The sequence below is a fragment of the Crinia signifera genome, chromosome 5 (assembly GCF_055691185.1).
Source record: "Crinia signifera chromosome 5, ASM5569118v1, whole genome shotgun sequence".
Lineage (NCBI taxonomy): Eukaryota > Metazoa > Chordata > Amphibia > Anura > Myobatrachidae > Crinia > Crinia signifera.
The window spans coordinates 102,788,531-102,815,809 of NC_139221.1; the positions used below are offsets into that span (position 1 = coordinate 102,788,531).

At 45.3% G+C, this 27,279-nt stretch overlaps 1 protein-coding gene and 1 long non-coding RNA gene across 4 annotated transcripts in view; one reads left to right on the plus strand and one right to left on the minus strand.

Annotated features, from left to right (window-relative positions):
• GALR1 (galanin receptor 1) overlaps nt 1-27,279 on the plus strand; it is a 199,430-nt gene that overhangs the window by 122,128 nt on the left and 50,023 nt on the right. For both annotated transcript variants that reach the window (XM_083187764.1, XM_083187765.1), the window contains exon 3: nt 15,309-15,374. In XM_083187764.1, the coding sequence (XP_083043890.1) occupies nt 15,309-15,374 (66 nt within the window). The remainder of the gene's footprint in view (nt 1-15,308; nt 15,375-27,279) is intronic.
• LOC146080453 (uncharacterized) overlaps nt 1-27,279 on the minus strand; it is a 117,410-nt gene that overhangs the window by 66,368 nt on the left and 23,763 nt on the right. The gene's annotated exons all lie outside the window — the stretch shown is intronic.

A 27,279-nucleotide genomic window follows, 5' to 3' on the forward strand; every position in this document is an offset into this window, starting at 1 on the left:
ATATTAAAAGCTTAAAGACTAATAAAAGTAGCACATAAAGAATAATAAATACAACAAAAGCTTCATTGTAAATGAATGAAATGTAAATGTAATGTAGTTCTTTATCTTGTACGTTTTTGTTGTACATATATAGAACCCTATTTTTTGCCAGTAGATGCTATTTTATTTATGCCTGACAAAAAAATACTGATGTGTTACAGACAGAATAACAATTGTTCAGTGCAGAGACAAGCTGCAAATGGTGTCTAGTCTTATTTATTTATTTATTAACAGTTTCTTATATAGCGCATACAAATTCCGCAGCGCTTTACAGAGTATAGGCCCTTATTCTGGTCTGTGCGGCCGGAGCCGCATACGTTGCTCCGGCCGCACAAACCAAACCCCGCCTACAAGACGGATCGCCACGGCCGTCCGTACGCGGACGGCTGGCGATCCGCATGAAAATGGTGGGGCGTACGCCTCCACCATGGTGGGAGCTGCCCCCTGCATTCGATGGTCGACGACCATCGAAGGCAGGGCCGCACGCTCCCCCCGCTCACGCAAGCTTAGACCACACGGACAATCGTCCGTGTGAAAGCTTGTATTTGGGCGGAGAGCTGACATCCGGCGATGTCAGCTTTCCGCCCCCATCACTTGCGTCATAGCCTCATTACCATGCATACGCCCCGCGTTTGCATGGGAACGCCCATGAAACGCTGGGCGTATACATAGGTAAATGAGGCTATCAAGCCCCTCACGCCCCTATACGCCCCCTTTGCGGCGTATAATTTTTGTGTGCGGCGATTTCGCCTGCACATGCGCAGAGTGACCTCTGCGCATGTGCAGAGTGAAAACATCGGCGGTACGGCCGCACGCGGGCCGTACCGCACAGATTAGAATAAGGGCCATAGTTATGAGCAAACACAAAACAAATTACATTACAAGACAGTTTAGGACAAGTACATGGTTAATACGGATAGTTGCATCAGGGGACAGGACACTGAAGCAATTATCAGGGTGGCAGTGGTTTATATATTCGAAGAAAGGCACATGAGGAGGGAGGGCCCTGCCCGTGAGAGCTTAGTCTTCAAACAATCCCGGTTCTATGCGACAGCTGCCTTTCCAATACTATCAGAAGTTCTATATTACAGAAATATCTGAGTTTACCTCACTCAGCTTAGCTTCAACGTTTCGGGTGTATTTAATAAGAACCCGTTATCAGGAAAATATACATACATGGAACGTTAATGTGTACATACCTTATTTATTTATATATATATATATATATATATATATATATATATATATATATATATATATTGTGACAAGAACACTGGAATAGTGTTTGAGGGCAGGTATGTTTGTTCCAGGTTCTTGTCTTACACCTTTTAGAAACAGGAAAATTTAATTAAAATCAGGGCCGGCGCTACCCACTCAGCAGCTCCTGCAAAGCAGGGAGGCGCCATGCTGAAAAGGCGCTGTATCCCTGCCTGCTCTGCTAAAGCTGCCTCAGCCCTCACTGTCACTGCCACCTGCACGCCTGTCTGACAGCGGGCGGCAGTATGGAGAGGCTGAGCAGCTCCCTGCACCGCGCACACACTGTCCTCCTCCTGTGACCTGCCCCCTCTTCCTCACAGACACTTGCGCTGAGGCATGTAGCGCTGTCTGTGAATGCCTGGATGACATGTCGGGGGAAATTTACTAAAGGAAATTTGTCAAAAATAGGTGTACAGTATTTGTATCCAGAAATACACTTATTTTTGACATTTACTATCCTGAAAATACAGCCATTCGTATTCGTATTGATAGTACATCAATACGAATACGAATTGCCATATACATGTACTGTACATGCACCCGAGATCCTCCATACAGTAGGATCGCATGTTGCATACACTCCCACAATCAGGCTGCAGCTTGTTGCAATGGCAATGTGAAAGGGCGCAAAATGTATGGTTTGCATGAGGGCGCCGGACACCCTAGCACCGGCCCTGATTAAAATGTTTCTTTTTTGTTAAAGCTGAGTAAAGGCCCAGTTTAGGTGTTTTGCTGCCCATACACGCCCCGATACGGGCGTGCGCTCCGTACTTAACAAGCACGGATCACATTGCATTGCATTGCCTGTGCATGCAATGCGATGCAATGTGATGAAAACAAAGTACAAAAAGTATTTGCAAGCACATACTTTTTGTACTGTGCGATGAGGTGCCGCAGAAGTGCGCACCTCAAAGCACAGAACGCACAGCCCGCATTGCAGCGTGTATGGGCGGCTTTTGGCCTCACAGAGGGCTAATCAGCACTTGCAGCTGTGCCCATGTAGAGCTGCTGGACTGATCAGTGTGTGCAGACTGCCTGGGGAGAATGCAGAATCTCTGTGAGAGGAACAAGCTTTCTGATGCAAGTAAGCCATCCAGTAGTGACTGGAAAACTTGGTGTTTTGTTTAGAGTAAAGGCCCCCATACACTAGCCGATTTTGGTCAGATTTCAGCCAGATCAGTCGGATCTGGCCGAAATTGGACCAAAATCGGCTAGTTTTGATGTCCCCTCAGATCCGATGCGCGGTCCCGTGCGCATCGGATCTGCGTCGGGTGGTCGGACCTGCTGCACGTCCGACCACCCGACTTGGGACCTAGTGGGGCGGCGCGGCGGTGGAGGGAGCAGGGGGGGCTGGGGACGCTGCGGGGGACACAGGTGGCATAGAGCCGGGCAGGGGGAGCCGGCCGGGAGCTGTCAGTAATGAATAAAAAAAAAGCCCATACAATGAATGGGCGGCCTGTGATTGGCTGAGCGCTCTCTCAGCCAGTCAGCAATTGGCTGAGAGAGCGCTCAGCAGCCAATCACAGGCTGCCCATTCATTGTATGGGCTTTTTTTTTTTATTCATTACTGACAGCTCCCGGCCGGCTCCCCCTGCCCGGCTCTAAGCCGCCTGTGTCCCCCGCAGCGTCCCCAGCCCCCCCCTGCTCCCTCTACCGCCTCGCCGCACAGACGCTGTCCCCCGCAGCGTCCCCAGCAGCGGGGGACACAGACTTGTCCCCCGCAGCGTCCCCAGCCCCCCCTGCTCCCTCTACCGCCTCGCCGCACAGACGCTGTCCCCCGCAGACGCCATTACGTGATCAACGTGAACCCGAAGCGTGGCGAGCGCAGTGGAGTGAGAATAGAATAGTGTGGCGAGCGCAGCGAGCCACCGAGCCCGAAGCGTGGCGAGCGCAGCGAGCCCCGCGAGGGGACGCGGATACCTGTGAAGCCCGCGAAGGGACGCGTTTACCTGTGAAGGTATCCGCGTCCCCGCGCGGGGCTCGCTGCGCTCGCCACGCTTCGGGCTCGGTGGCACGCTGCGCTCGCAACACTATTCTATTCTCACTCCACGCCCTAGTGGATAGTGGGGGTATGAAAATGTCGGAGGACGCGTACCGCCGCCCCTCGCGGGCTCGCTGCGCTCGCCACGCTTCGGGTTCACGTTTATCGCGCAGGTGGCGTGAACTACTTTTGGGGGGACATTTCACTGGTCAGGGGTTTTTTTGGGCTTTCTGGCCCATTTACCATTGTTCCCAATGATGATTTGGGGAAATTGACCCATTTAACATTGTTTCCTATGGGAAATCGGGGTCATCGCGGGTAAATTGAGGCATTTAACATTGTTCCCTATGGGGAAATCGCGGCCATCGCGGGTGGACCATTTAAGCATTTTTAGGTGCACACGACGCGACCGACCCGATTTTTCACTGTTTTCAATGCATTTCAATGGAAAAATCGGGGGCATCGCGTCGGTCGCGTCGCAGGCCACTAAAATTACCCCCGATGGCCAAGATTTGTGGCCGTGCTAGGAAACAAGTACCGTATATTTAATATACATTTAATAAATAAGTATATTAAATATACTTATTTAATATGCCAGCAGCCCACCAAACCAACATGTGACATGAGCTGCAGCCTGCAGCAGAAGAGTCACTCGTCAAAACACGGAGCCGGGGAAAGTTACAGCCAGAGCCACACTTGCTGCACTTCACTACAGTGTGTGCTGGCAGCTGGCTCCGACCTCCGATGATATCGCTGGCGGCCATGCAAGATGATCACCCACAGTTTGTGTCCGGCGAGCGCCGGGGCTGGCCACCGTACCCCTCACTCAGTCAGTGATGCAGATTTCCCATGAGTGGCAGGTGAGCGTTGCCGGCTCGTGATGTCATGAGGGGAGGAGAGGGGATAGCTCAGCCAGCGCAGTCTGTTGGTCCAGGCAGCCCACGGAGCCAGGGAAAGGATGACGGTTATCTACATTATGCAGCGAATGTGACCGCTGAAAAAGCGTTACATTCGGTACAACTGCAATTTGCCGGTACAGACTGTTAAAAAACGGTACTGTACCTGCAAATTCGGTACAGTTGAAAGGTATGTAGCTCTGTGATTTGCACTCATGAAATGTGCATCCGTTTGAAACTACATTTCACGACAGCCTGCAGAGCTTCTCTTTGTGACATTTTCAGGAATGGCAGAGCTTGAGAGGGCCTGTCCTAGGAAGGAGGTTTGGAGCAATGAAAGGTGAGAAGGAGCTGTGAAAAAAAGTAATCTAATAGGGTAATTTTGCTGGCTCAGGGACAGCAAATGTCAAGTGTTTTTTAATGAGGGGGGGGGGGGGGGTAAGTTAATGTAATGTTAACGTGAGTTAATGTAAGTTATTGTTGAGATGTGTTTAATTAAGTAGGGATTCTGTGAGGTGATTTTTAAAATTGGTTATCTGTGAGCTCAATACTGGAGTGGGGTGCTGTTAGGTGATTATTAAAGGGGGGATCGCTGTGAGATGTAGACATTTGGACCTTGTTAATGTTGCCTTATTATTCCTGGTTGCATAGGAACTCTCATAACAGTTCAAGCTTTGGGGTTCTAAAATTGTAGGCCTGCCACTGGAAACTAGAGATGTGTGGTTCAGTTTTCCAGAAAACGAGCTTGCCCAGTCAAATTAAGTCTCAGGGGTAGATTTATTAGGCTCGGTGAAGTGATAAAGTGTCTGTTTTTTATCACTGGCCAATCAGTTCCTACCTGTCATTTTTCAAACCAAGCCTGTAACTTCACAGGTAGGAACTGATGGGCCGGTGATAAAAACCAGACAGTTTATCACTTCACCGAGCTTAATAAATCTGCCTCTCAGTTCGGAATCACTTTGGGTTTCCAAGTGGAGACACATCCCAGCTCGTGTTTGCTGTCAGCTCAGAATGTGGATTTAAATAAAACAAACTTGGGTTTTAAATTGCATGTAAACAGCAAATTACACAATTTTAGCTGTTTATATTGATTTTTTAATTAATATTAATCGATTTTTAGTGATTTTAAAGGAATCTAAAACTAACCTGACTTTGCACACATCTCTGAATTAAGCAGCCCATAATCTTCATGTTTCTTTGGAAACTAGAAAAGGCTTTCTAGCACTGAGGCTGGTTATGCCTGATTAATAATTATTTATTGATTTACTGATCAATTCAACAGTGCAATGTGCATACAAAGGTATTTATTATGTAGACATTTTGACCCTGTTGACATTTACCATGTTGGCCTTTTGACCCTGTCAAAATATTGCATGTGGACCTTTTGGGATAGACTTACTGACTGTCTCTCTAGACAATGTCCATCTAATAATCCACAACCGATTTCTACATCTAAAAGTGTGATTCTCTGCACAATGGGGCCTTTTACATAATAATAATAATAATAATAATAATAATAATAATAATAATAATAATAATAATAATAATAATAATTAATAATAAATATCACTCTTTCTCCAATAGGACACATATGTATTAAGCCTTAACAAGAGATAAAAAGGGTGATAGAGATAAACGTCCAGCCAATCACCTGCTAACTGCCATGTTACAGGCTGTGTTTGAAAAAGGTCAGCAAGGAGCTGATTGGCTGGACGTTTATCTCTCTTTATCACCCTTGCATTTATCTCTTGTTAAAGCCCAATGAGCTTTACAGCCACTAAAAGCAGAGGGTGGGAATACAATACGGGGGATTTAAGTAATATAAGCAATAGACAAGCAATACTGACATATAAAAAAAAAACGTGGGCGCACATTTAGCTTAATACAGGACTAATATAGGCATTTTTAGGTAATAACTTTAATGGGTTGTGTATTCCGACCTCAAAACTTACTAGGTGAGGCATCTATCTTGGACCCGCTGCATAGGATTACCCTGGGTGACACACTTAGGGCGAAATGTACTAAGCCTTAAAAAGTGATAAAATGGAGAGTGATAAACCACCAACCAATCAGCTCCTGTCTCACATTTTGCAAACACAGTCTGTGACATGGCAGGTAGGAGCTGATTAGCTGGCTATTTATCACTCTCCATTTTATCAATTTTCAAGCTTAGTACATCTGGCCCTTAATAAGATTTTATTATTTAAACCTTGAGACCTGTGTGAAACCAGGCCTGATCAGCAGGTAACCTACATTTTCATATCTGTTTACATCACAATATTTTAGAAATACAGTGTTCCAGCCAAACAATGCTGAACAGAACTTCTGGGACTCTAAACAACCTAACTAATCAGCTTATATCTAACTATAAATGATGATGCAAAGTTAATAGTAGATAATATAACAAGGTTATTTCTTATGTGTGGGTGTTAAATTGCTGTCCAATTTCATTAAAATAAAAGTCAGTTCATATCATGCAATGTGATGCTAACTAATACACCTTTCACATCGCAGACACGGTTTAATAACCGGTATTTTAAAACGGTAATTAAAACGGGTCAGAGCCTTAACAGTGACCCAGATTACCGTTTTAAATACCGGTTACGTGTCATTCACATAGCACTTGAAACGTTTCATCCAGAACACGTTTCAAGTGCTATGTGTGCCTTTTGCCTGTGCTAAGAATTTGGGGTACAGGCGTCCTTTAACCCCTTGAGTGGTGGGTTTTACTGGGGCAGGACAAACCTACCAGGGCAGGTTTATCCTGCCCCAGCAAAACCCACCACAGAAAGCCAGAAGCAGCCCGCCCCCCTCGCCTCCGCTCCGGCGTTAGTACGCCGGAGCTTCCTTGCTGCCTCTCTCCCCGAGTCCCCCCTGCCTAAGCCGCGGCGCCTGTCATATTTAGCAGTGACGTCGGCGGCAGGCTGGGGGATGTTCGCTGCTCGGAAGGACTCCGAGTCCCCCCGAGCCTGGCCGACCATACCCGAGCCTGCCGCCGACGTCACTGTAAAATGAGTGACAGGCTGTCGGACGGGCTGGGCTGGCTGGCGGGCGGGTCAGAGAAGCTCCGGCGTACCGATCGCCGGAGCACAGGTACAGGGGGGGGGGACAATGACTGGGGGGACAGAAGGTGGTCACGGGGGTGTCCCGTAGAGGTGCTGCGCCAGTGGTGCACACCTGGACACCACTGGCGCGCACCTATTGTATAGCAGTGGGATTGTGCTTGTGCTTGTGCTGTTTGCCTGAAATACCGTTTCAGACAAACTGTACACATTCACATTGCACAAAAAACGGCAAGGAACCGTGTAGGACTCTGCTTTTTACACGGTTCGAAATGCCAGTTAATTTAAAACGGTAAATTGCCTGTGGTGCATTCACAGTGCACCCTTAAACGTTTTAAAAAGGGAAAAAAACGGCAATATACCGTTTTAAAAGTGCGATGTGAAAGGGGTATAAATCAAAAGTTCCCTGCTGTTTATCATGCAATTCTCACATCGGCAGATACTTGTTTTAACATGATACCTTTCCACAGTCATAATGTGTACACCTGCTGATAGGCTGACACCTTCCTAATATATTTGTCCGTGCCAATTAATGGAAATGTTTGATGTATCCACATGGGGTTCTGTTACATGATTGCTGAAACCCTGAAAGAATACAATTTTGTTATAAGGAGGAACTTTAAATGAGTTTAATTAAATATATTGAATATACTAAATTTTGTTTCTTCATGGAATGCCTGGCTAAAAGCTAGGCTGTGCCAAGAGGAAATACATTCATTAAATATTTATTCCTATATTGTATCTTAACATTTATCATTAAGTCTAAATATATTAAATCTAATTGAAAATCACAACTGCACACATTTCATGAAATCTACTACATTAATAATGGATGTTTATTGTTATTTTATGGTTATATGATAGGACATGATATTAAATTATGATTTGAAACCTTGGTTATATTTTTCTGCACTAGGAAATGGTCAAGCAAATTAATCATTTATGCTTTCATACTTCTCTGGTTGGTTATTTTTAGTTCCGATTTAAATTTATAGGGCGGTAAATATAGCTGCCCGAGTTCAGCGATTCTGCGGGATGCCAGCCAACTCATACTTTTTTAAAAGGGGCAATCCCTTAAAAGACAAAACAATGCCTTGTATTTCATTGCCCCTTTAAATAACCACCTGAGCTCCAAGAGTACAGCGGCGCCAGCGCTCCTGGGATTCCAGATTTTTGTGTAGCGCTGTTCCCTCTGCACTCCACTGTAAGGCACTAGAGGCGCAGTAACATTTCTGCCATCTGTCTCCAACAAGGCAGTGGCCATCTTTGGAGTGACTCAGGGTATCTGTCTGTACGTGGATAGAGACTCTGAAGGCCCCATACATTAGTACAACATGTCCTAAGAACAAGTAGGACCTGATTTCCCCGGCAGCTCCCCGGGAGGGGACACACGATTAGGCACTTCATGTGCCAATTTTGCATATGATAAATCACATGCAATTTATCGTATGCAACTCCCGGTAAGCTGCATGTGGAGGAAGCAGGGGGTGCCAGTGAGCCGGCGAGGGGGAATGGAGAGCCTGGCAGGGGGAGCAGGGAGCTGCAAGTTGGAGGGAGTAGGGGGGCGGTGCACATAGAGGCGGACATAGAGGCGGTGGGCAGGGGAACAGAAAGCCCATACATTCATTTGTATTGGGATTTTCTTTCTTGCAGCTCCCTGCTCCTCCTGCCCAGCTCACCGTTACCCTCACCGGCTCGCCAGCGTCCACTTCCACTATGTCCGCTGCCCCGTCCCTCCTCTCTGGTCTGGCTCTCAGCATCCCCCGTCCAGAGGCTGCACATAAGATTTATTAAATGTTAAGTGCAGCCGGTCCAACCTTCCGAAGGGATGTCAAAACATGAGATTTGGTCCGATTTATTGGCCCAATCCATCTCACTATTGTATGGAGCCTTAAGTCCCTGAGGGGCCACTCCCCGCCCTACCCACTTATTCCAGCTGAGTTTTTTTGCAGGCCCAATACCATCAGCAAACCAACCATGATGTTAACTGAACTAGGTCTGTCTTGAACAGTATTGTGGGGGCCCAAAACTGCAGACCTTCCCTCTATGATTCTATCTCCTTGGCTTTTAAATCCTAGTCCAATTTTTTTAGTAGCAGCCTAGGATTTAAGGCCTAGGGATGATTATCAGTTGGGGGGTGGAAGAACTCATGCAATGTTTTTAAAAATATATGCAATTTTTAAATATAAATATAGAAATATGTGAAGATTCTAAATATCTGTACAGTGCTTGAAAACTGGAGTCGGTTTTACAGTGCGATAGGGGGTGTACAATCATACTGTATATGATTCAATACAGGGTTTTTTTCGAAGATAAAACTAACCTGAAGAAAACCTGCAGTTTTCTTTGTTCAAGTTTATGTCTTATTATTGAGGACTAAGGGGTTTGTTCAAAGCTGATCGCTGTTATGCGAATTTGCAAGTCGATTGATTATCAAATGACTGTGCATAAGTATGGTTCGTAGCGCAAATGCGAGAGGCAAAACAGCTTGGAAAAATATAAAAACCTGTGTCAACCTTCTGCATTGTCGACCTTCCGTAGGTCAACCTAAGGACACTGTCGACCTTCAGTCCCTGAGGACCTTCTGCCTGTCAACCTTCTAGTGTCGTCCTAAGGTGTGTCAACCGTTCTTGGGCCGACCTAACAACCATATCCTGGGGGGGTGGTAACCGGATATTTTCTGTGAGTTTCCAGAAAAACACAGGTGTACTCAAGCCTGTCTCTGTCGCAGAGTTGTGGAATGATCAGAGTTTTGCACACTTGCACAGACTGGGAATATCATTAGATGGAGAGTAAGTTGCGCGTGGATTTGAAGCTGGCTGGAGAATGGCTATATTTTTGCAAGTTATTTGCAGACTTGGACACGGACGGTTTTCAATCTGTCTGGATGGTGTCTAATGTAGGGTACACACCAGGACGACCCGCTCACGATGCACATCGTGAGCGGGTCGTCAGTGTTTCGTCCGACCCGCTCACGGTGACGCGGGGGGGCACGACCCGCTCACGATGTGCACCGTGAGCGGGTCCGATCCGATGGCGACCCGCACCCTGCTGTATGGTCGTCATTGAGATCCTACCTGCAGCAGGTAGGATCTGAATAACGACTGACCCGCGGGACCGCGCATCGGATCGGTATCGGTCCACACCAGGTCAGAAAAGGGCCCAATCAGCACACAATCTACATCCAATTGATCGGAATTGGATCTAGATTGTGGGGATCGAGCCCTAGTCGTCCTGGTGTGTACCCAGCATAAATCAGACACAAAATCCTGTGGGCTGGCTGAGATCTCCATTCGTTTATGCATTAATATAAAAAGAACATTTACAGTATATATTTTGAGATTGCTACAGGGCACACCTGGAACCAAACAGTAAACCGAAAATCCCAGATTGAAGTGCCAATGATATAGCACACTTAAAAAAACAGCTGACTCAGTAACTTTAGACCTACAAGAAACAATGCTACTGAATCATGCCTAGATTTATGTTACAAAAGGGCATCAATCTCAACAGAGAGAAAACAGAGAACTGCTGTTTTAAAAATCTTGACCCAGGCTTAATGCAATGTTTCCACAAACCCTTTACAATAACTAAAGCTGAGTCATAGGATTGGGACTTCCGTTGTTTTAGTAAACTAATCATAAATTGTATTCAGATACTCAACAACACCTTATATAGCTCAATAAGACCCCAAAATATATTCTACTATAGCCAGAAAGAAAAACAAAATGGAGAGACCATTATGCGCAACGAATGGAAAAAAATGAACGGTAGGTGAAAACAATCTGTTGTATGAAAGTCACATACAGTATTCTTAGGAAAATAAGTAACAAAGTAAGTACTTGATACAGTATGTTCAAATACTATAAGTAGTGGTTCATCTCTTTCGGGTTCAAACTGGATACAAATGGCGGTTGTGCAATGAATTAAAAAGTTTCAAGAGGTTCTATTGATGTTCTGGAGCTGACCAAGCCCTGTAAGGACATAACTTCCCCAAAAGCCATCTAATGGTATACTGTATTTGAAAAAGTGTAAATACAGTATTTATCTGGAGTAGTTAATCTTTTGGGAATAATGTATTTATCAAAAACCTAAACCAATAAAATGAATACATATGATGTGGCGTCAAAACCCCTAACATCAGTTTAAATGGGTTAAATATCATCCCATAAGTTTGGTCCACAAGATAGGCATTGTGCAATCCAGTTAGAATGACTCCAGCAGCTACCTGCTGCCACGCTGCTTGACAACAGGTTTACCAGAAAGGTCAACGTTTGAGTGATCTGCATCCAATGGTTGTGTCTTTGGCCCCTTTTCAGATCTGATTGCAGTACAAATTTGTTCTCAAAATGGACAAAAGCATGTGCACTTCAGGTGGGGCAGATGTAACATGTGCAGAGAGAGTTAAGTTTGGGTGGGGTGTTTAGAAACTGAAATCTAAATTGCAGTGTAAAAACAAGGCAGCCAGTATTTACCCTGCACAGAAACAAAATAACTCACACAAATTTAACTCTCTCTATACATGCTACATCTGCCCCACCTGCATCTGCCCCACCTGCAGTGCATATAGTTTTGCCCATTTTCAGAACAAATTCAAAGATAACATAAGTGGGTATATAAATACTAATCCCGGTTGCAACATCAGACAAGAGGTTCACTAGATCCAGAATTCTAAAGCTATTAAACCCAGGAGGCTGGTGGGCCACAAGAACCTCTGTTAAAGCATTTTGACAGCATGTTTGAGCTTATTTGGATATACCTTTTCTTTCATTTCCCTTTTCTTTTAGCTTATGCAGCCCATAGGAGCCAGGTGTTTGCGCATGTGCAATCAAGCCACCACTTGACTGCTAATGCGCCTATCCTGGCACCCATCAGCTACATTCTGCTGATTCCAGGAACCGGCCAGTGGCTATGTCTCTCCTACAGGGCACTAGTCAGTGGCAGCCCACCTCCTCCTCAAAGGCGGGAGCTGCTGATGCTTGGCATTTTTTGATACAATTTCTCCATTTGATGGAACTTTATTTTACATTTTCTTTAAAAAAGTCAGTCCACACAGTCTCAAGCGCTCTCCCCCTGCAGCTGCTGAATCCCAGGTGAAAATATTCAATCAATGATTATTTCAATGGACAATCTCTATGCAGAAACAGGGATTATCTGCAGCGCTGGGTTAATGTGCAATTCTTTATATGGGGTTCGCAGGTTTTCAAAATTAACAGATTATTCCAGAAGTTTTTTCTTCTTTTACTTAAAAAAAACCCTTTATTTATGAAGCCAATATATATGCAAAAAAACTTTTGCCAAAGATATAAGTAAAAAACTTTTCCCAAAGATATGAATAAAAAATTGCAAAAAATACAAAATATAAAACACAGTATACAGTCTCATTCCTTGCAGAAAAAAAGTTTTAAAATAGGCTCACCGGACCTCTCGGGGGCAGAATCTCCTACCACTTCCTCCTTCACTGGTACTCTTCCCTTCAGGCACCTCACTGCCACTGTGGTGACCCTTCGGGTTTTCCCTGTGTTTGGATAAAGTATTCCCTCGTGTGTAGGAGATAGGGACAGGTAATCCTTAGAGCAAAAAGAACACACAGCCTGCGTTCCTCTCACCAGCCAGCACCTGCCTGCGCTCGCAGTCTGGCAGGGTCACCGGGACGCTGATCTTTAAATGTATGCTGTGGGGCTCCGATGTTATCTGGATACCCCTCCCAGGCTTCACTTGAATGTATGTGAGCCTCTCGGGGTGCAATTGTATATACCCCGGTACTGCTCCCTTGTGTCTGGCGGCTTTTTACTTTTCTGTGAGCTCCAATCTCCAGCTGCTCATCTACTAGTTTCAAAATCTTGGGTCTTTCTCAAGAGAAGTTGTAGGAGATTCTGCCCCCGAGAGGTCCGGTGAGCCTATTTTAAAACTTTTTTTCTGCAAGGAACGAGACTGTATACTGTGTTTTATATTTTGTATTTTTTGCAATTTTTTATTCATATCTTTGGGAAAAGTTTTTTACTTATATCTTTGGCAAAAGTTTTTTTGCATATATATTGGCTTCATAAATAAAAGTTTTTTTTTAAGTAAAAGAAGAAAAAACTTCTGGAATAATCTGTTAATTTTGAAAACCTGCGAACCCCATATAAAGAATTGCACATTAACCCAGCGCTGCAGATAATCCCTGTTTCTGCATAGAGTTTATTTTAAATTTGCTATACTTTCATTAAAAAGGTTTGAAAAAACTAATATAATTATTGCTGTACTATTTTATAAATATTGTTTACACTTTAATATGATCTCTGAACAGCACGCTTATGTTACATATTTTAACCCCTTACCGCCGCAGCCTGTTTTTGCCTTCCTGACAGAGCCCTTTTTTTTCAAATCTGACATGTATCACTTTATGTGGGGATCACTTTTTATTGCTTTTACTTATCCCAGTGATTTTGAGATTGTTTTCTCGTGACACATTGTACTTTAAGTTAGTGGTAAATTTTGGTCGATACAGTCTGTGTTTATTTGTGAAAAATACCAAAATGTCGTAAAAAAATGGAAAATTTTGCGATTTGCAAAACGTTAAATTTTCTGCTTGTGAGACAAATAATCATACCACTCAAAATAGTTAATAACTAATAAAGAACAAATGTGTATTTAATGTCACAATCATTATTTCAACCTCCTTTTAATTTTTTTGGACACTAGGGGGCAGCAGAGACAAAATTATACACAGAACACAGAAAACGCTGCAATTGGCTGTTCACATTTGAACAGCCAATCGCAGCGATCGCCGATGGGGGGGGCATCGCTGCCCCCCCTGGGCAATGAGGGAAGATGTCTGCTGTCAGGGACAGCAGCCATCTCCCCTCTGTCACCGCGTCTATAGACGCGGTGACACTTTAAATGCATGACGTACATTTATGCCATGCGTCGGGAAGTACATCCCGACCATGACGTAAATGTACGTCAAATGTCGGGAAGGGGTTAATGTAGTTTAATGTTATTAGCATGTTATTTTACTGATTTCTACCATTGACACAACTTGACAAACAAAAAAGCCATGGAGACCCATTTATACAGAACATAGAGTACTTTGGGCCCCATTTAACAATGATAGATGACCCTTTAGCACCCACTCCTACTCTCAGTATTCATCAAACAGCAGTAAACTGTTTACCGCTGTTTGCCCATGTACCATTTTCAATATCTATTGTTATTGGCAAGAGCGATATCGTCCCCATTGCTGACAATGGGAACCAAATACTGCCTTTTGGCCTTCAGAAAAGTCTTCTAGGTAATGCAGGGTTCCTGCTGACAGACTGAACATCACAAATGCATGTGATCAAGCAGCCCGGTGCTGGCATAGTTAGGCTGCCAATAAGAGAGCTGCGTACACCACTGAGGTAGGAGATAGAACTGGACCTTGCCAGACACTGAAAGGTAAGTATTGCTAAGTAAGTATTGCTAAATACCAGCTACATTTTTATTTGTATCACAGTGATACCAAATTAAGTATTTCACTGGTGTTGTTATTCTATGATAAATGGGACCCTGTATTTGAATTCCAGACACACTGCTTTCAGATGTATATTTTGTATTGCTTTATATTTCAACATTGTCAAATTGTTTAACTTACTTAAAAGAAACAGCCTAGAATTAACATGGTGTACTCAGTCTATTTAAATACTCAAAATGTCTCTTTCATGTATACCCTCATAAAGCAGTAAATGGGCTGCATAGCTCAATACAAAATGTTATGATGAGTACTAAATAGTGCACAGAGAAGAAAAGGATGAATGAATGAATACATCATCTAGATGTACTGCATGGACTCTGAATGACTTTAAATAATGGTGGTAACCACTAAACTATTTTTCTGAAATACAAAAGTTCAAAGAAATTACATAAAAAGAACTCTGTGAAAGCATCAAAAAATACAAAGGTTGTATGTGGAGGTAAAAAATAATTAACTACTGTCTCTCTTTCTGTATACCCCTCTCTGTTTGTTTGAGTGGGTGTGTGGGTTGGTGTTTACACGCTTTGTATAAACATTCATTGAACAACGTTAATATATATTTCTTAATGTTCTAGGTTCTTAACCACTTGCATAAAAAGTTAAGAAACATGTCAAAGAAATCAGAAGCTTCCAAGAAAAAGGTAATTTTAAATTTTTTTTAAATACAGTATATATTTATTGAGATTATGGGGGAAATGTAATAGGATGAGAGATTCAGAAACTGAGAGATTTGGTAAGAAATCTCCAGTTTTTTTAAAGCAACAATCATTTACACTGTAAAACCAGTTTGTGTAAATGATTGCCGCTTTACAAACACTGCAGATTTCTTACCAAATCTCTCACTTTCTGAATCTCTCATCCTATTAAATATCACCCACAGTATCAGTTCCCATATACAGTATTCAGTACAGCATTCATAAGAAAAAAGAAAAGGAACATCTGGTATTAACAGTAATGACAGAAAACGTGAAATCTGGATATATGACATAACAGTATAATCTATCATTATTGTAACCTAATAATAATAATAATAATAATAATAATAAGTAATATTTTATAAACTATTATATTCCTTAACATGGACCTCTCCCAATGTAATTGGCTAGATGTAAAATTGTAAAAAAGAAAAACCCAGTTTCAAGGCCAAAGCCCCTTCATCAGGATAACTAACAGTTGAAAAGTGCATTTTTCAACTGTCAGACGTCCTGACGAAGGGGCCTCAGCCTCTAAACTGTTTACATTATGACTGTCACTTTATCACTTGTTTTATAAATCAGTTTTTGTACCTCTAAAAGTCTGTGGAGTGCCGCCTCTGGATTCACCCAGTGCCGCCGCACTGGAAGGACTCTTTACATCTATATACCTTTCAGGAGTGCACCCCAGTTTATTGTTTCATTGTCCATATGGTATGGCCGAACAAACCCACACTAAGCTGTGTGTGTGTATGTATATATAATATATAGAGTGGCCGTGTCGCCCCAAAACACTACCATCTGTTGGCAGCAAGTGAAACTACATCTACTAGCTTTGGAAGCATTTGCTTTGACCGTGCTTACAGTGCCATCTGTTGGTAGAAGGGGAAACTACATCTACTAGCTTTTGAAGTATTTGCTTTTGTTATGATATCCGGGAGTCCTCGCCAACCCTAACTCCGTTGTCATCGAATGGGATTGATGGCTGCGTGCTAGTGCTAGGCTTCGCCTATAATAGCCGCGTTCGACAGAGCCCGTTAGTCAGGCTCCGCCCCCGATGCCACCAGGTCTTGAGAGTTGACAACGCTGCCACCAATGTCAAAGATGAACAAGGGGATGACTAACTAACCCAAGAAGGCGAGGTCACCCTAGCTCTATAGCAAACTGGGTAAACGTAACAATACGTAGAGATGTAACACAAACCTATACCAAACAGGTGTAACAATACACAGAGGTGTTTCATAAGAATCAAGATACAAGTAAGGGGCAGTCTGGGGATAAACCCCACTTATCTGTGCTCCGAGGAGACAACGGCAGCGGGAACCAGGGTACGGACAGCTAGGACAACGCACGGACACCAGGAGGACAAGAGGCAGAACGGAGGACACGGCTGGGAATGACCGACAGGACACAGGACGACTGGACACAGGAACCAGGAGCAGTGGGTAAGCGGGAACCAGGAACACTTGAGACCCTGAGGTGCAAAAGCTATAACCGGCGTCTGTCCTGGGCAGACGCCGGCTCTTTATTCAAAATCCCCGCTGACGCTGACGTGCGCCGCACTGCCGGGCGCATGACCTCAGCGCGCCGGCACGCCGACGGAGACGCTCGGGGACGTTGCCCGGCAACGCCCCGATGCCTGCTGACGATGCCGTGGGGACGGAAGCCAGGGGCCTTGCTGTGCGACGCCGCTAACGTCTCCCCCGGCACTCGTCTACACTGTCTGTCCCGGCCGGTCCGGGACAGAAGTGTAACAGTACCCCCCCCTTGAGGAGGGGTCACCGAACCCTTAGAACCCGGTTTCCAGGGAAATTTTCTAAAGAACTCCGCTCTTAGTCGGGGCGCATGCAAAAACTTTTCTGGGACCCAAGATCTTTCCTCATCTCAAAACCCCTTCCAGTGGACAAGAAACTTGAGCTGACCCCTGACTACCTTGGAATCCAAGATATGTTCCACCACATACTCCTTATGCCCTCGAACCAAGACAGGTCTTTGAGTACGTGTAGAGCTGGATGGAAGGGTTCCGATGACAGGTTTGAGCAGGGAACAATGAAAGACATTATTGATGCGCAGAGACCTGGGAAGCTGAAGTCTGAATGCCACAGGGTTAATTTGTCCGATAATCGGAAATGGACCGATAAACCTGGGACCCAACTTGGGACATTGCTGTCGAAGTCTAATATGACGTGTGGATAACCATACTCTCTGACCCACTTTAAAGAGACACGGTCTCCTGTGCCTATCAAAGAAAATCTTAGACCGGGCTGAGGACTGTCTAAGGGCTATGTGTACATTCTTCCAGGCTTTCCTAAAAAACGAGACAGTGGACGAGGATCTTGACGGATCAACCGGGGGCATGAATGAACTACATTTGGGGTGCAAACCTGAGTTGCAGAAAAAAGGAGAGCTCTTGATGGCTGAATGATAAGAGTTGTTGTATGCGAACTCTGCTAATGGAATAAGCTCAGCCCAATTGTCCTGGCACTTTGAAACGAAACAGCGGAGGTATTGTTCCAAAGCCTGGTTGACCCTCTCGGTCTGTCCATTCGACTGCGGGTGATAGCCAGAGGAGAGACTGACCTGAATCCCTAAGGCTGCACAAAACTGTCTCCAAAACCTGGCCACGAACTGGGAACCTCTATCTGAGACAATATCGACCGGGAGTCCGTGAAGCCTAAAGATGTTGGTGATGAATAAATTTGCTAGGATTTTTGCAGTAGGAAGCCCATGTAATGGAGTAAAGTGAGCCATTTTGGAAAATCTATCCACAGTAACCCAGATGGTGGTGAACTTGCTAGACGGAGGCAGGTCAACTATAAAGTCCATAGAAATATGGGACCATGGTTTCTTGGGAATGGACAAGGGGAACAGCGGCCCAATAGGAGACTGTCGAGACGATTTGTGTCGCGCACAGACCAGACATGAGGCCACAAATTTGTCGACATCTTGCCTCATAGAGGGCCACCAAACAGTCCTGGCTAACTGTTCAAAAGTTTTGGCAATACCTGGATGCCCGGAGCTTTTTGCCGAGTGAAAGTCCCTGAGAACCGCCTGCCGTAATTTCTGGGGAATAAATAAACGGTCTTGTGGGGTCTGTTGAGGAGCCGACGCTTGGGCAGCAATGACTAAGGTGGCTAAATCTTGGGTTAGGCCCGCCATGATTACTGAGCAAGGGACAATGGGAGATGCTTTCACCTCAGACCCCTGGAAAGTCTGAAAACTGCGGGAGAGGGCATCCGCCTTCACGTTCTTAGATCCCGGCCTAAAGGTGATGATAAACCGGAATCTGGTGAAGAACAGTGCCCACCGAGCCTGTCGTGGGTTAAGGCGTTTGGCGGACTCAATATAAGAGAGATTCTTGTGATCGGTGATCACGGTGATGGTATGCTGAGCTCCCTCAAGCCAGTGACGCCACTCCTCAAACGCCCATTTGATGGCCAATAACTCACGATTGCCTACATCATAATTTCTCTCGGCTGGAGAGAATTTGCGGGAGAAGTAAGCGCATGGATGAATCTTTAGATCCAGTGGACCCTTCTGAGACAGGACTGCTCCAGCCCCCACATCAGAGGCGTCGACTTCGATTAAAAAGGGAAGCCTGGGATCTGGGTGGTGCAGAATTGGAGCTGAGCAAAACGCTTTCTTTAATTTTATGAAAGAATCCATCGCCCGTTGAGACCATTGTCCTGGGTCAGCCCCTTTCCGAGTCAAGTCCACTATGGGTGCCACGATGTCCGAAAAGGAGTGGATAAATTTGCGATAGTAGTTAGAAAAACCAAGAAATCGCTGAATGGCCTTGAGCGTGGTTGGGCGAGCCCAGGATTGAATGGCCTGAACCTTCGATGGATCCATGGAGAAACCTTGAGGGGAAATAATATACCCTAAAAAAGTCACTTGTGACACTTCGAATTCACATTTTTCCAACTTGGCATATAGGTGATTCTCCCGTAGCTTCTGCAACACCAGGCGGACGTGCTGCCGATGCTCAGGAAGAGATTTGGAAAAAATGAGAATGTCGTCCAAGTAAACTACGGCAAAACCCCCTAAAAACGGTCGAAGGACTTCGTTGATAAAGTCTTGGAAGACTGCCGGGGCGTTAGCTAGACCAAAAGGCATCACAAGATACTCAAAATGCCCCGAGTGGGTATTAAACGCGGTCTTCCATTCATCACCACTTTTAATTCTGATTAAGTTGTAGGCCCCCCTGAGGTCTATTTTGGAAAAAATCACTGCCTCCCGAATCTGGTCAAATAATACGGAGATGAGGGGTAATGGGTAGGAATTTTTTACCGTAATTTTGTTAAGGGCTCTGTAATCAATACAGGGCCGTAAAGACCCATCTTTCTTCTCAACAAAGAAAAACCCCGCCCCCACCGGTGATTTAGAGGGCCGAATGAACCCCTTTTCAAGGCTTTCTTTAATGTAGAGGTCCACGGCTTGGGACTCAGGTGCGGATAACGCATATAAACGACCCTTAGGAAGTCTGGCATTAGGCACTAAATCAATGGCACAATCAAAGGGGCGATGAGGAGGCAAGGTGTTGGCTTCTTTTTTAGAAAAAACATCTGAAAAATCACGGTACTGAGGAGGGAGAGCTTGAAAATCGGGGTGCATCACACGGAGAGGGAGAGTGAGACAAACATCCGAACAGGACCCTCCCCACCGAGTGATCTCACCAGTTTCCCAATTAAATTCAGGGTTGTGTTTTTTCAACCAGGGCAGCCCCAGGACTATAGGAGTGAGAGGACAGTGAAAAATAAGAAAGGTGATATCTTCGGAGTGAAGGGCCCCCACCGACAGCCGAAGGGAGGGAGTCCTAAAAGATATACCGCCTTTAGACAGTGGACAGCCATCCAACCCACAAACAGAAACGGGATTTTCCAGGGGTATGGGCATAAGGCCCAATTGTTGCACCAGGCCTTCATCTATAAAGTTACCGGCCGCCCCACAATCCACAAAGGCAGATCCGTTCCAAGAACGGTCGGTAACAGAGACTGATACCTGAATTAATACAGAATCTGAGGGAGAAAAGCTCGACAGGCCCAAGTGAACCCCCCAAGTATCACTTAGGCCCTGTCTTTTCCCGCCTTCAGCGGACAAGCAACAGCAAGATGACCGGGACCCCCACAATACAAACAGAGGCCCTTGAGACGTCGGCGGTTTTTTTCGGATGAAGATAGTCGAGTGGCCCCCAACTGCATAGGCTCGTCTCCGGGTACCTCGGTAGACTCGTCTACAGATGAGGAAGGCAACACTCCAGACCGTCTTTCTCTCTGCCGCTCCCGAAATCTCCTATCCACTTTAATGGCTAACTGCATGATCCCATCAATGTCTTTGGGAGTGGGGTACTGTACTAATGCATCCTTAAGGGATTCGGATAACCCAATCCGAAACTGACTACGAAGCGCTGGGTCGTTCCAGCCAGAATCAATAGCCCAACGTCTGAACTTAGTACAGTATGCCTCAGCTGTGTCCTGCCCCTGACGCAGGGCCCTAAGATTTGACTCGGCCGAGGCCGCCCGGTCCGGGTCATCATATAATAACCCCATTGCTGAGAAGAATGCATCCACAGAAGAGAGAGCCTCAGCACCATCTGGAAGGCCGAAGGCCCAAGACTGAGGATCTCCCTGCAGGAGTGAAATAACCATTCCAACCCGTTGAGCCTCAGAACCAGAAGATCCTGGGCGCAATTTGAAATAAAGCCTACATGACTGTTTAAAATTAAAAAAACAAAGACCGGTCACCTGAAAAACGGTCAGGGAGATTTAACCTGGGCTCCAGACTCCCACCGGAGGAGGAGCTAGACTGAGACCGTTGCTCGTGTGAGTTTACCCGTAGGGTGAGCTCTTGCAATTTCTGCGTCAGTGTGTGCATCTGTCCTGCAAGAGAGTGGGCAGCAGCCTGCTGTGACGGATCCATGATTGGGTTTCCCCACGACTACCGAACCTCTGAGCTGTAGGGGCAACAACAGTCTCAGAGTATGGTCTGGCCGGTTATAATGTTATGATATCCGGGAGTCCTCGCCAACCCTAACTCCGTTGTCATCGAATGGAATTGATGGCTGCGTGCTAGTGCTAGGCTTCGCCTATAATAGCCGCGTTCGACAGAGCCCGTTAGTCAGGCTCCGCCCCCGATGCCACCAGGTCTTGAGAGTTGACAACGCTGCCACCAATGTCAAAGATGAACAAGGGGATGACTAACTAACCCAAGAAGGCGAGGTCACCCTAGCTCTATAGCAAACTGGGTAAACGTAACAATACTGTACGTAGAGATGTAACACAAACCTATACCAAACAGGTGTAACAATACACAGAGGTGTTTCATAAGAATCAAGATACAAGTAAGGGGCAGTCTGGGGATAAACCCCACTTATCTGTGCTCCGAGTAGACAACGGCAGCGGGAACCAGGGTACGGACAGCTAGGACAACGCACGGACACCAGGAGGACAAGAGGCAGAACGGAGGACACGGCTGGGAATGACCGACAGGACACAGGACGACTGGACACAGGAACCAGGAGCAGTGGGTAAGCGGGAACCAGGAACACTTGAGACCCTGAGGTGCAAAAGCTATAACCGGCGTCTGTCCTGGGCAGACGCCGGCTCTTTATTCAAAATCCCCGCTGACGCTGACGTGCGCCGCACTGCCGGGCGCATGACCTCAGCGCGCCGGCACGCCGACGGAGACGCTCGGGGACGTTGCCCGGCAACGCCCCGATGCCTGCTGACGATGCCGTGGGGACGGAAGCCAGGGGCGTTGCTGTGCGACGCCGCTAACGTCTCCCCCGGCACTCGTCTACACTGTCTGTCCCGGCCGGTCCGGGACAGAAGTGTAACAGCTTTGAGCTGGGCTTACTAGTATAAATATACTTGTACATATTGGTAGGGCCTCAACCCAGCGGTTTCCCTTGCTTTTGTTCATCCATTAGATCTAGGTATCTTATGAAATTGGGGGTACTTGTGTATTATCACGGCCCCCACAATGTTCATTCATACTGCATCTCATTGCATCACATTGCATGCAATATAGCGGCATGCAATGCGATTTTTAATTGTACAAGCACCCTGATGGGTACTTACAATGTTAAATGCACCCCCATTGTCAACGCCACCCCCACTATCAACGCCAACCCGAAGCGTGGCGATCGGCGGCAGTACGCGTCCTCCAACATTTTCATACCCCCACTATCCACGTCAGGGTGGAGTTGAATTTAGACAGTGTGGCGTGCACAGCGAGCCACTGAGCCCAAAGCGCGGCGAGCGGACGTGGAATACATGTAAAGTAATCCGCGTCCGCTCGCCACGCTTCGGGCTCGGTGGCTCGCTGCGCTCGCCACACTATCTAAAATCAACTCCGCGCCGACGTGGATAGTGGGGGTATGAAAAGGTTGGAAGCCGCGTACTGCCGCCCCTCGCGGGCTCGCTGCGCTCGCCGCGCTTCGGGTTGGTGTTGATAGTGGGGGTCGCGTTGCCAATGGGGGTGCATTAAACATTGCAAGCGCCCATCAGGGTGCTTGTACAATTAAAAATGCCATTTGCTTGAATGCGATGCTTTGCGATATTTAATTGTACATTCCGGGTCATTTAATATAGCATCGCATCCCATCGCATACCTTATTTACTGGTATGCAATGGTATGTGATGGGCGCCGTGATAATTCACAAGTACCCAATTGGGAGATCTCCTAGAAGTATTCTCATCTCATAATATTCTGTATTTTGAAGAGAATATTTGACTCTGTTCTGGAAGTCACTATAAGGAGTACTGGTGTAGCTTTGGCATGTTGTAAAAAAAATATTTAATTAACTGATTTTTGTGTGGTGTGATTTCTATTCAGTCCATTAAAATATATGATGTAGTTTATTGTTGAACAAGGTCAGAGTAGGAGGGCTTGAAATTAATCACTATTGTAGAACAGACTTGCGAGCTGCCGCACTTATCCCCACCAATAATTCTACCTTTGTTTTTATTCTCTGGGATTCGGGGAGGATACCAAAAATTGGCCATTCTATTGTGAAAGGTATTTAATTAAGTGTGTAGTTGCAGATTTTCTAAGTTGTTGTCAAAATATATGAAGCATAGAGTATGTCCAGAAGCAATATTACATTTACTTTAATAAATCACAAAATTGTAAGTATGTTATATAAATTGCACAGGATAGACAAATATACATAAGAATACACACAGTAACTGTATCTGTATAAGGATTTGTAGAGTAGAGGGACAGCAAAATATCACAGTGATAATTCCCATGGTTGTCTGTTGTTGCCACACTTTAAATTAAATGTAACACAGGAAAGAAGACGTGTTTACAGCACTTCCCAGTTAAACCGGTGCCTGAGGCAATAACTGAAAGGATGCCCTTTCATCCTTTCCATAGAATGACATTGCTAGTGTCAAAGAGAGATGGACACTATTAAAAACATACGGCTGGATTCATATGACGAATCACACCCAATCTGCTATCTGGGATGCGTATACGCTGTACTACTATTTACTCAAACTGCATGTTCTATTACTTGTATTCTAATACGTTAATCATATATATTTGCCAGCGATGTAAGTAGACATGGAGCCCTATTTGTCTGAAAGAGGATTGGTACAACCCCCAAAGTTTAAACATGGGAAGCTTACAAAAAAAAAGGTGCATGGTGTCATGGGGTAGTACTCCCAATTTAAATTCCACCGCACAATAGTACCTCTAATTCATAGTATACCACAGAGTAGCACCCCTTACATATTATGCCATGCAGCAGTGCCCCTTACACATTATGTCACACAGTAGTGCCCCTTACATATTATGCCAGGCAGTAGTGCCCCTTACACATTATGGGCCTTATTCTGCTCGCTACGGTGGGACCGTAAGCGGGCGGATCAGGGTTTTTTTTCATCTGCGCATGCGCAGCTTTCGCAATGTACAGGTGCGGCGACCCCACTCCGCTCACGAACGGGTCTCTCCGTGCGAAAAAAGCTGTCTGCAAGAGTACGGACATTGTGGGCGGCAAGGGGGCGTTTTTAGGGGAGCGGCCGGAATAATGAGGAAAACGGAGCATAAACATGGGCGTACACGGGGGTGTGCACACAAAATGCACGGTGCCACAACCGCCTCGATCGGCGAACGCACCGTGCATTCTGGCCCAAAAACAGTCGGATGCCAAAGATAGCTCCAGACCACCCCTAGAGATACCGTATGACAGCTGACGTCTGGGTCTGCTAATTAACGCTGATTACTACTCAAACTTAATTTAATTAATTAAGGTACACAATTGAGTTAACAGAAAAAAATTATTGAATAACAGTTAGAATAATTAATTAATTGTCTTAATTATAGTTGAAAGGCAAGATTTCCAGTGCCATATATGGGAAGGGTATGCCACCATGCACAGACGTACGCTCACTCTCACGATCGGTGACACACGCTGAGTTTTCCATTAAAAAAAAAGTGAGACCCAACCGTGCAATGTGGCGTACGCTCAGATATACGCAAGATGTCGGTGGGGAAACGGACGATACCCGTCCGTATACTTTGGCATACGTTCTGTTGTACGCCAGTTATCGTGGCTAAGAGGGGATCTGTCCGTGTATGGTGGCGTACGCTCAAGTGTACGCCACTCCCCTTTGTCGGTGTTTGTGACCGTCCGTATGCGGATGTTTTGTGGGCGGACTTACGCTCACCGTGCTTACGGGAAACGCACGGTGAAACGGACCGTACGTACGTTGCACCGACCGAATCAGAATAAGGCCCTATGTCACACAGTAGTGACTTTTTGAACATTATGATATACAATAGTCTCCCTTTCCATAGGGAGAGTCAAAGTGACAGCGCACCAATCTGTCAGCTCAGTCAGCTTCACTATTTAAAACTGCTGAAGTCAGTATATAAGCCGAAGCTACTTTTCTGGAAGCCAAAACTCTGGAGAGTGGAGACACTGTAGAGAAGAACTTGAACATTTACAGCATGTTTGCATTTTAACGCCAATAAACAAGTCTACGTTGTTTCCAAATGAGGTCACACATATTGTTACTGTTCTGTATTTTGTTCATACCGGATACTGTTTTTTGTTTAAGATGCCTCTTGGCCATTAGGTCTATACACAGGCAGTAGATGTCCCACCATTCAGGTTCATTAGATCTACACAAAAATTATCTACAGTCAATAGGGCAACCCTAAATAGTTGACACAGAAAAGGTCAACATGGTCAAAACGTCACCAAAAAAGGTAGACAGTATAAAATGTCAACTTTGAAAAGATCTAATAAGCAGGTTTCCATCTGTGTTTTCTTCCCCTTTTCCCCACAAAAACCCCTTTTAGTGTACCGCTTCATTCATCATGCTTCAGGCAAGAGACCTTATTCTGCTATCACTGCACTCTGGACAGGTCTCAATTCCCAACTGTAGCCCATGGGAATGGTAAAGGATGAAGACATGAAGAAATAATATAAAAATTGGTGTCGACAATAGGTGTTTGACCATTGCTATGTCGACCATTTGAACCTGTCAAGCTTTATCTATTTTCTAACATTTCAACAATTTGACCATGATGACACTTGTTACATGATGACGCAATGGACATCAACCATTTGGGGTCAACTCGACCTTTTAATATATATCTGCAAACCAGATATCATGCCTCACAATGTTGCATCCAACAGAGCTTCCCAACCAGTGGAGCGATACAGAAGGAGGAATAGAGGGCTGTAAGTCACCCAGTATTCCTTCTTCAGCAATACATACTGTAGCAGACCACAGAGAGGCAGCAGAGCCGGCCTTAGGCATAGGCAAACTAGGCAATTGCCTAGGGCATTTGGAATGCCTGGGGGCAGCAGCAGCTTCTGCTGATTAAAAGTATATGCAGCATGCCTATATTCTGTGTGTGAGTGAGGCTGTTTCTGCATATGAAATAGTGTATTCATGGAAATCACTGTAACATGGCATTCCGTATGCAGGTACAGCCACAGTCGCACACAGAATATAGGCATGCCGCATATCATTTTAATCATTGGAAGCTCCTTGCTTGTCCTGGTCATAACAATGCAAATAAGACAAATTTTCAGCAAAAAAGGCACCCAACGTTAGCAGAACTGGCCAGGAGCTGCATGAGGCAAGATGTATGAAGAAACATCTGTATCCAAGCAGAGGCAGAGGTCACAGTGTTAGCGGCTGTGCGAGTGCTGTCTGCGAGTCAGTTGGTTGTGCAATAGTGTTCGGCATATGTGTAAGGGGCATTATGTTTGTCATGTATAAATGCATTACTAATGTGCGACATATGTGTAACAGGCATTATGTGTGTCATGTGTATAAGGGCATTAATAATGTGCAACATATGTGTAATGGGCATTATGTGTGTCATGTATATAAGGGCATTAATAATGTGCAACATATGTGTATTGGGCATTATGTGTGTCATGTGTATAAGGGGATTACTAATGTGCAACATATGTGTAAGGGGCATTATGTGTGTCATTATGTGTATGAAGGGCATTAATAAAGGTTGGCATAATATGTAAGGGGCATTATGTGTATGAAGGGCATTAATAAAGGTTGGCATAATGTGTAAGGGGCATTATGGTTATAAGGACATATAATAATAATATGTGTCATGTGTAAGGGGCATTACTGTGTGGTATTACCAGGGGTGCCGAGTGAAAGGGGTAGGGGGTACAAATTACCCAGGCCAAAGTCTGATGGAAGGGCCCAGTGGGGGCCTCCTCCCCTAAAGTGACAGCAGCAGCTGCAGCTCTTCTCCTCTGCCCAGCACACACTGCTTTGTGCTGGGTTGCAGTGTCGCCATGGAGGTGCTTAAAATACATTATTTTCTCAGGATTTTTTTCTAAGGGTATAATGTGAATAATATG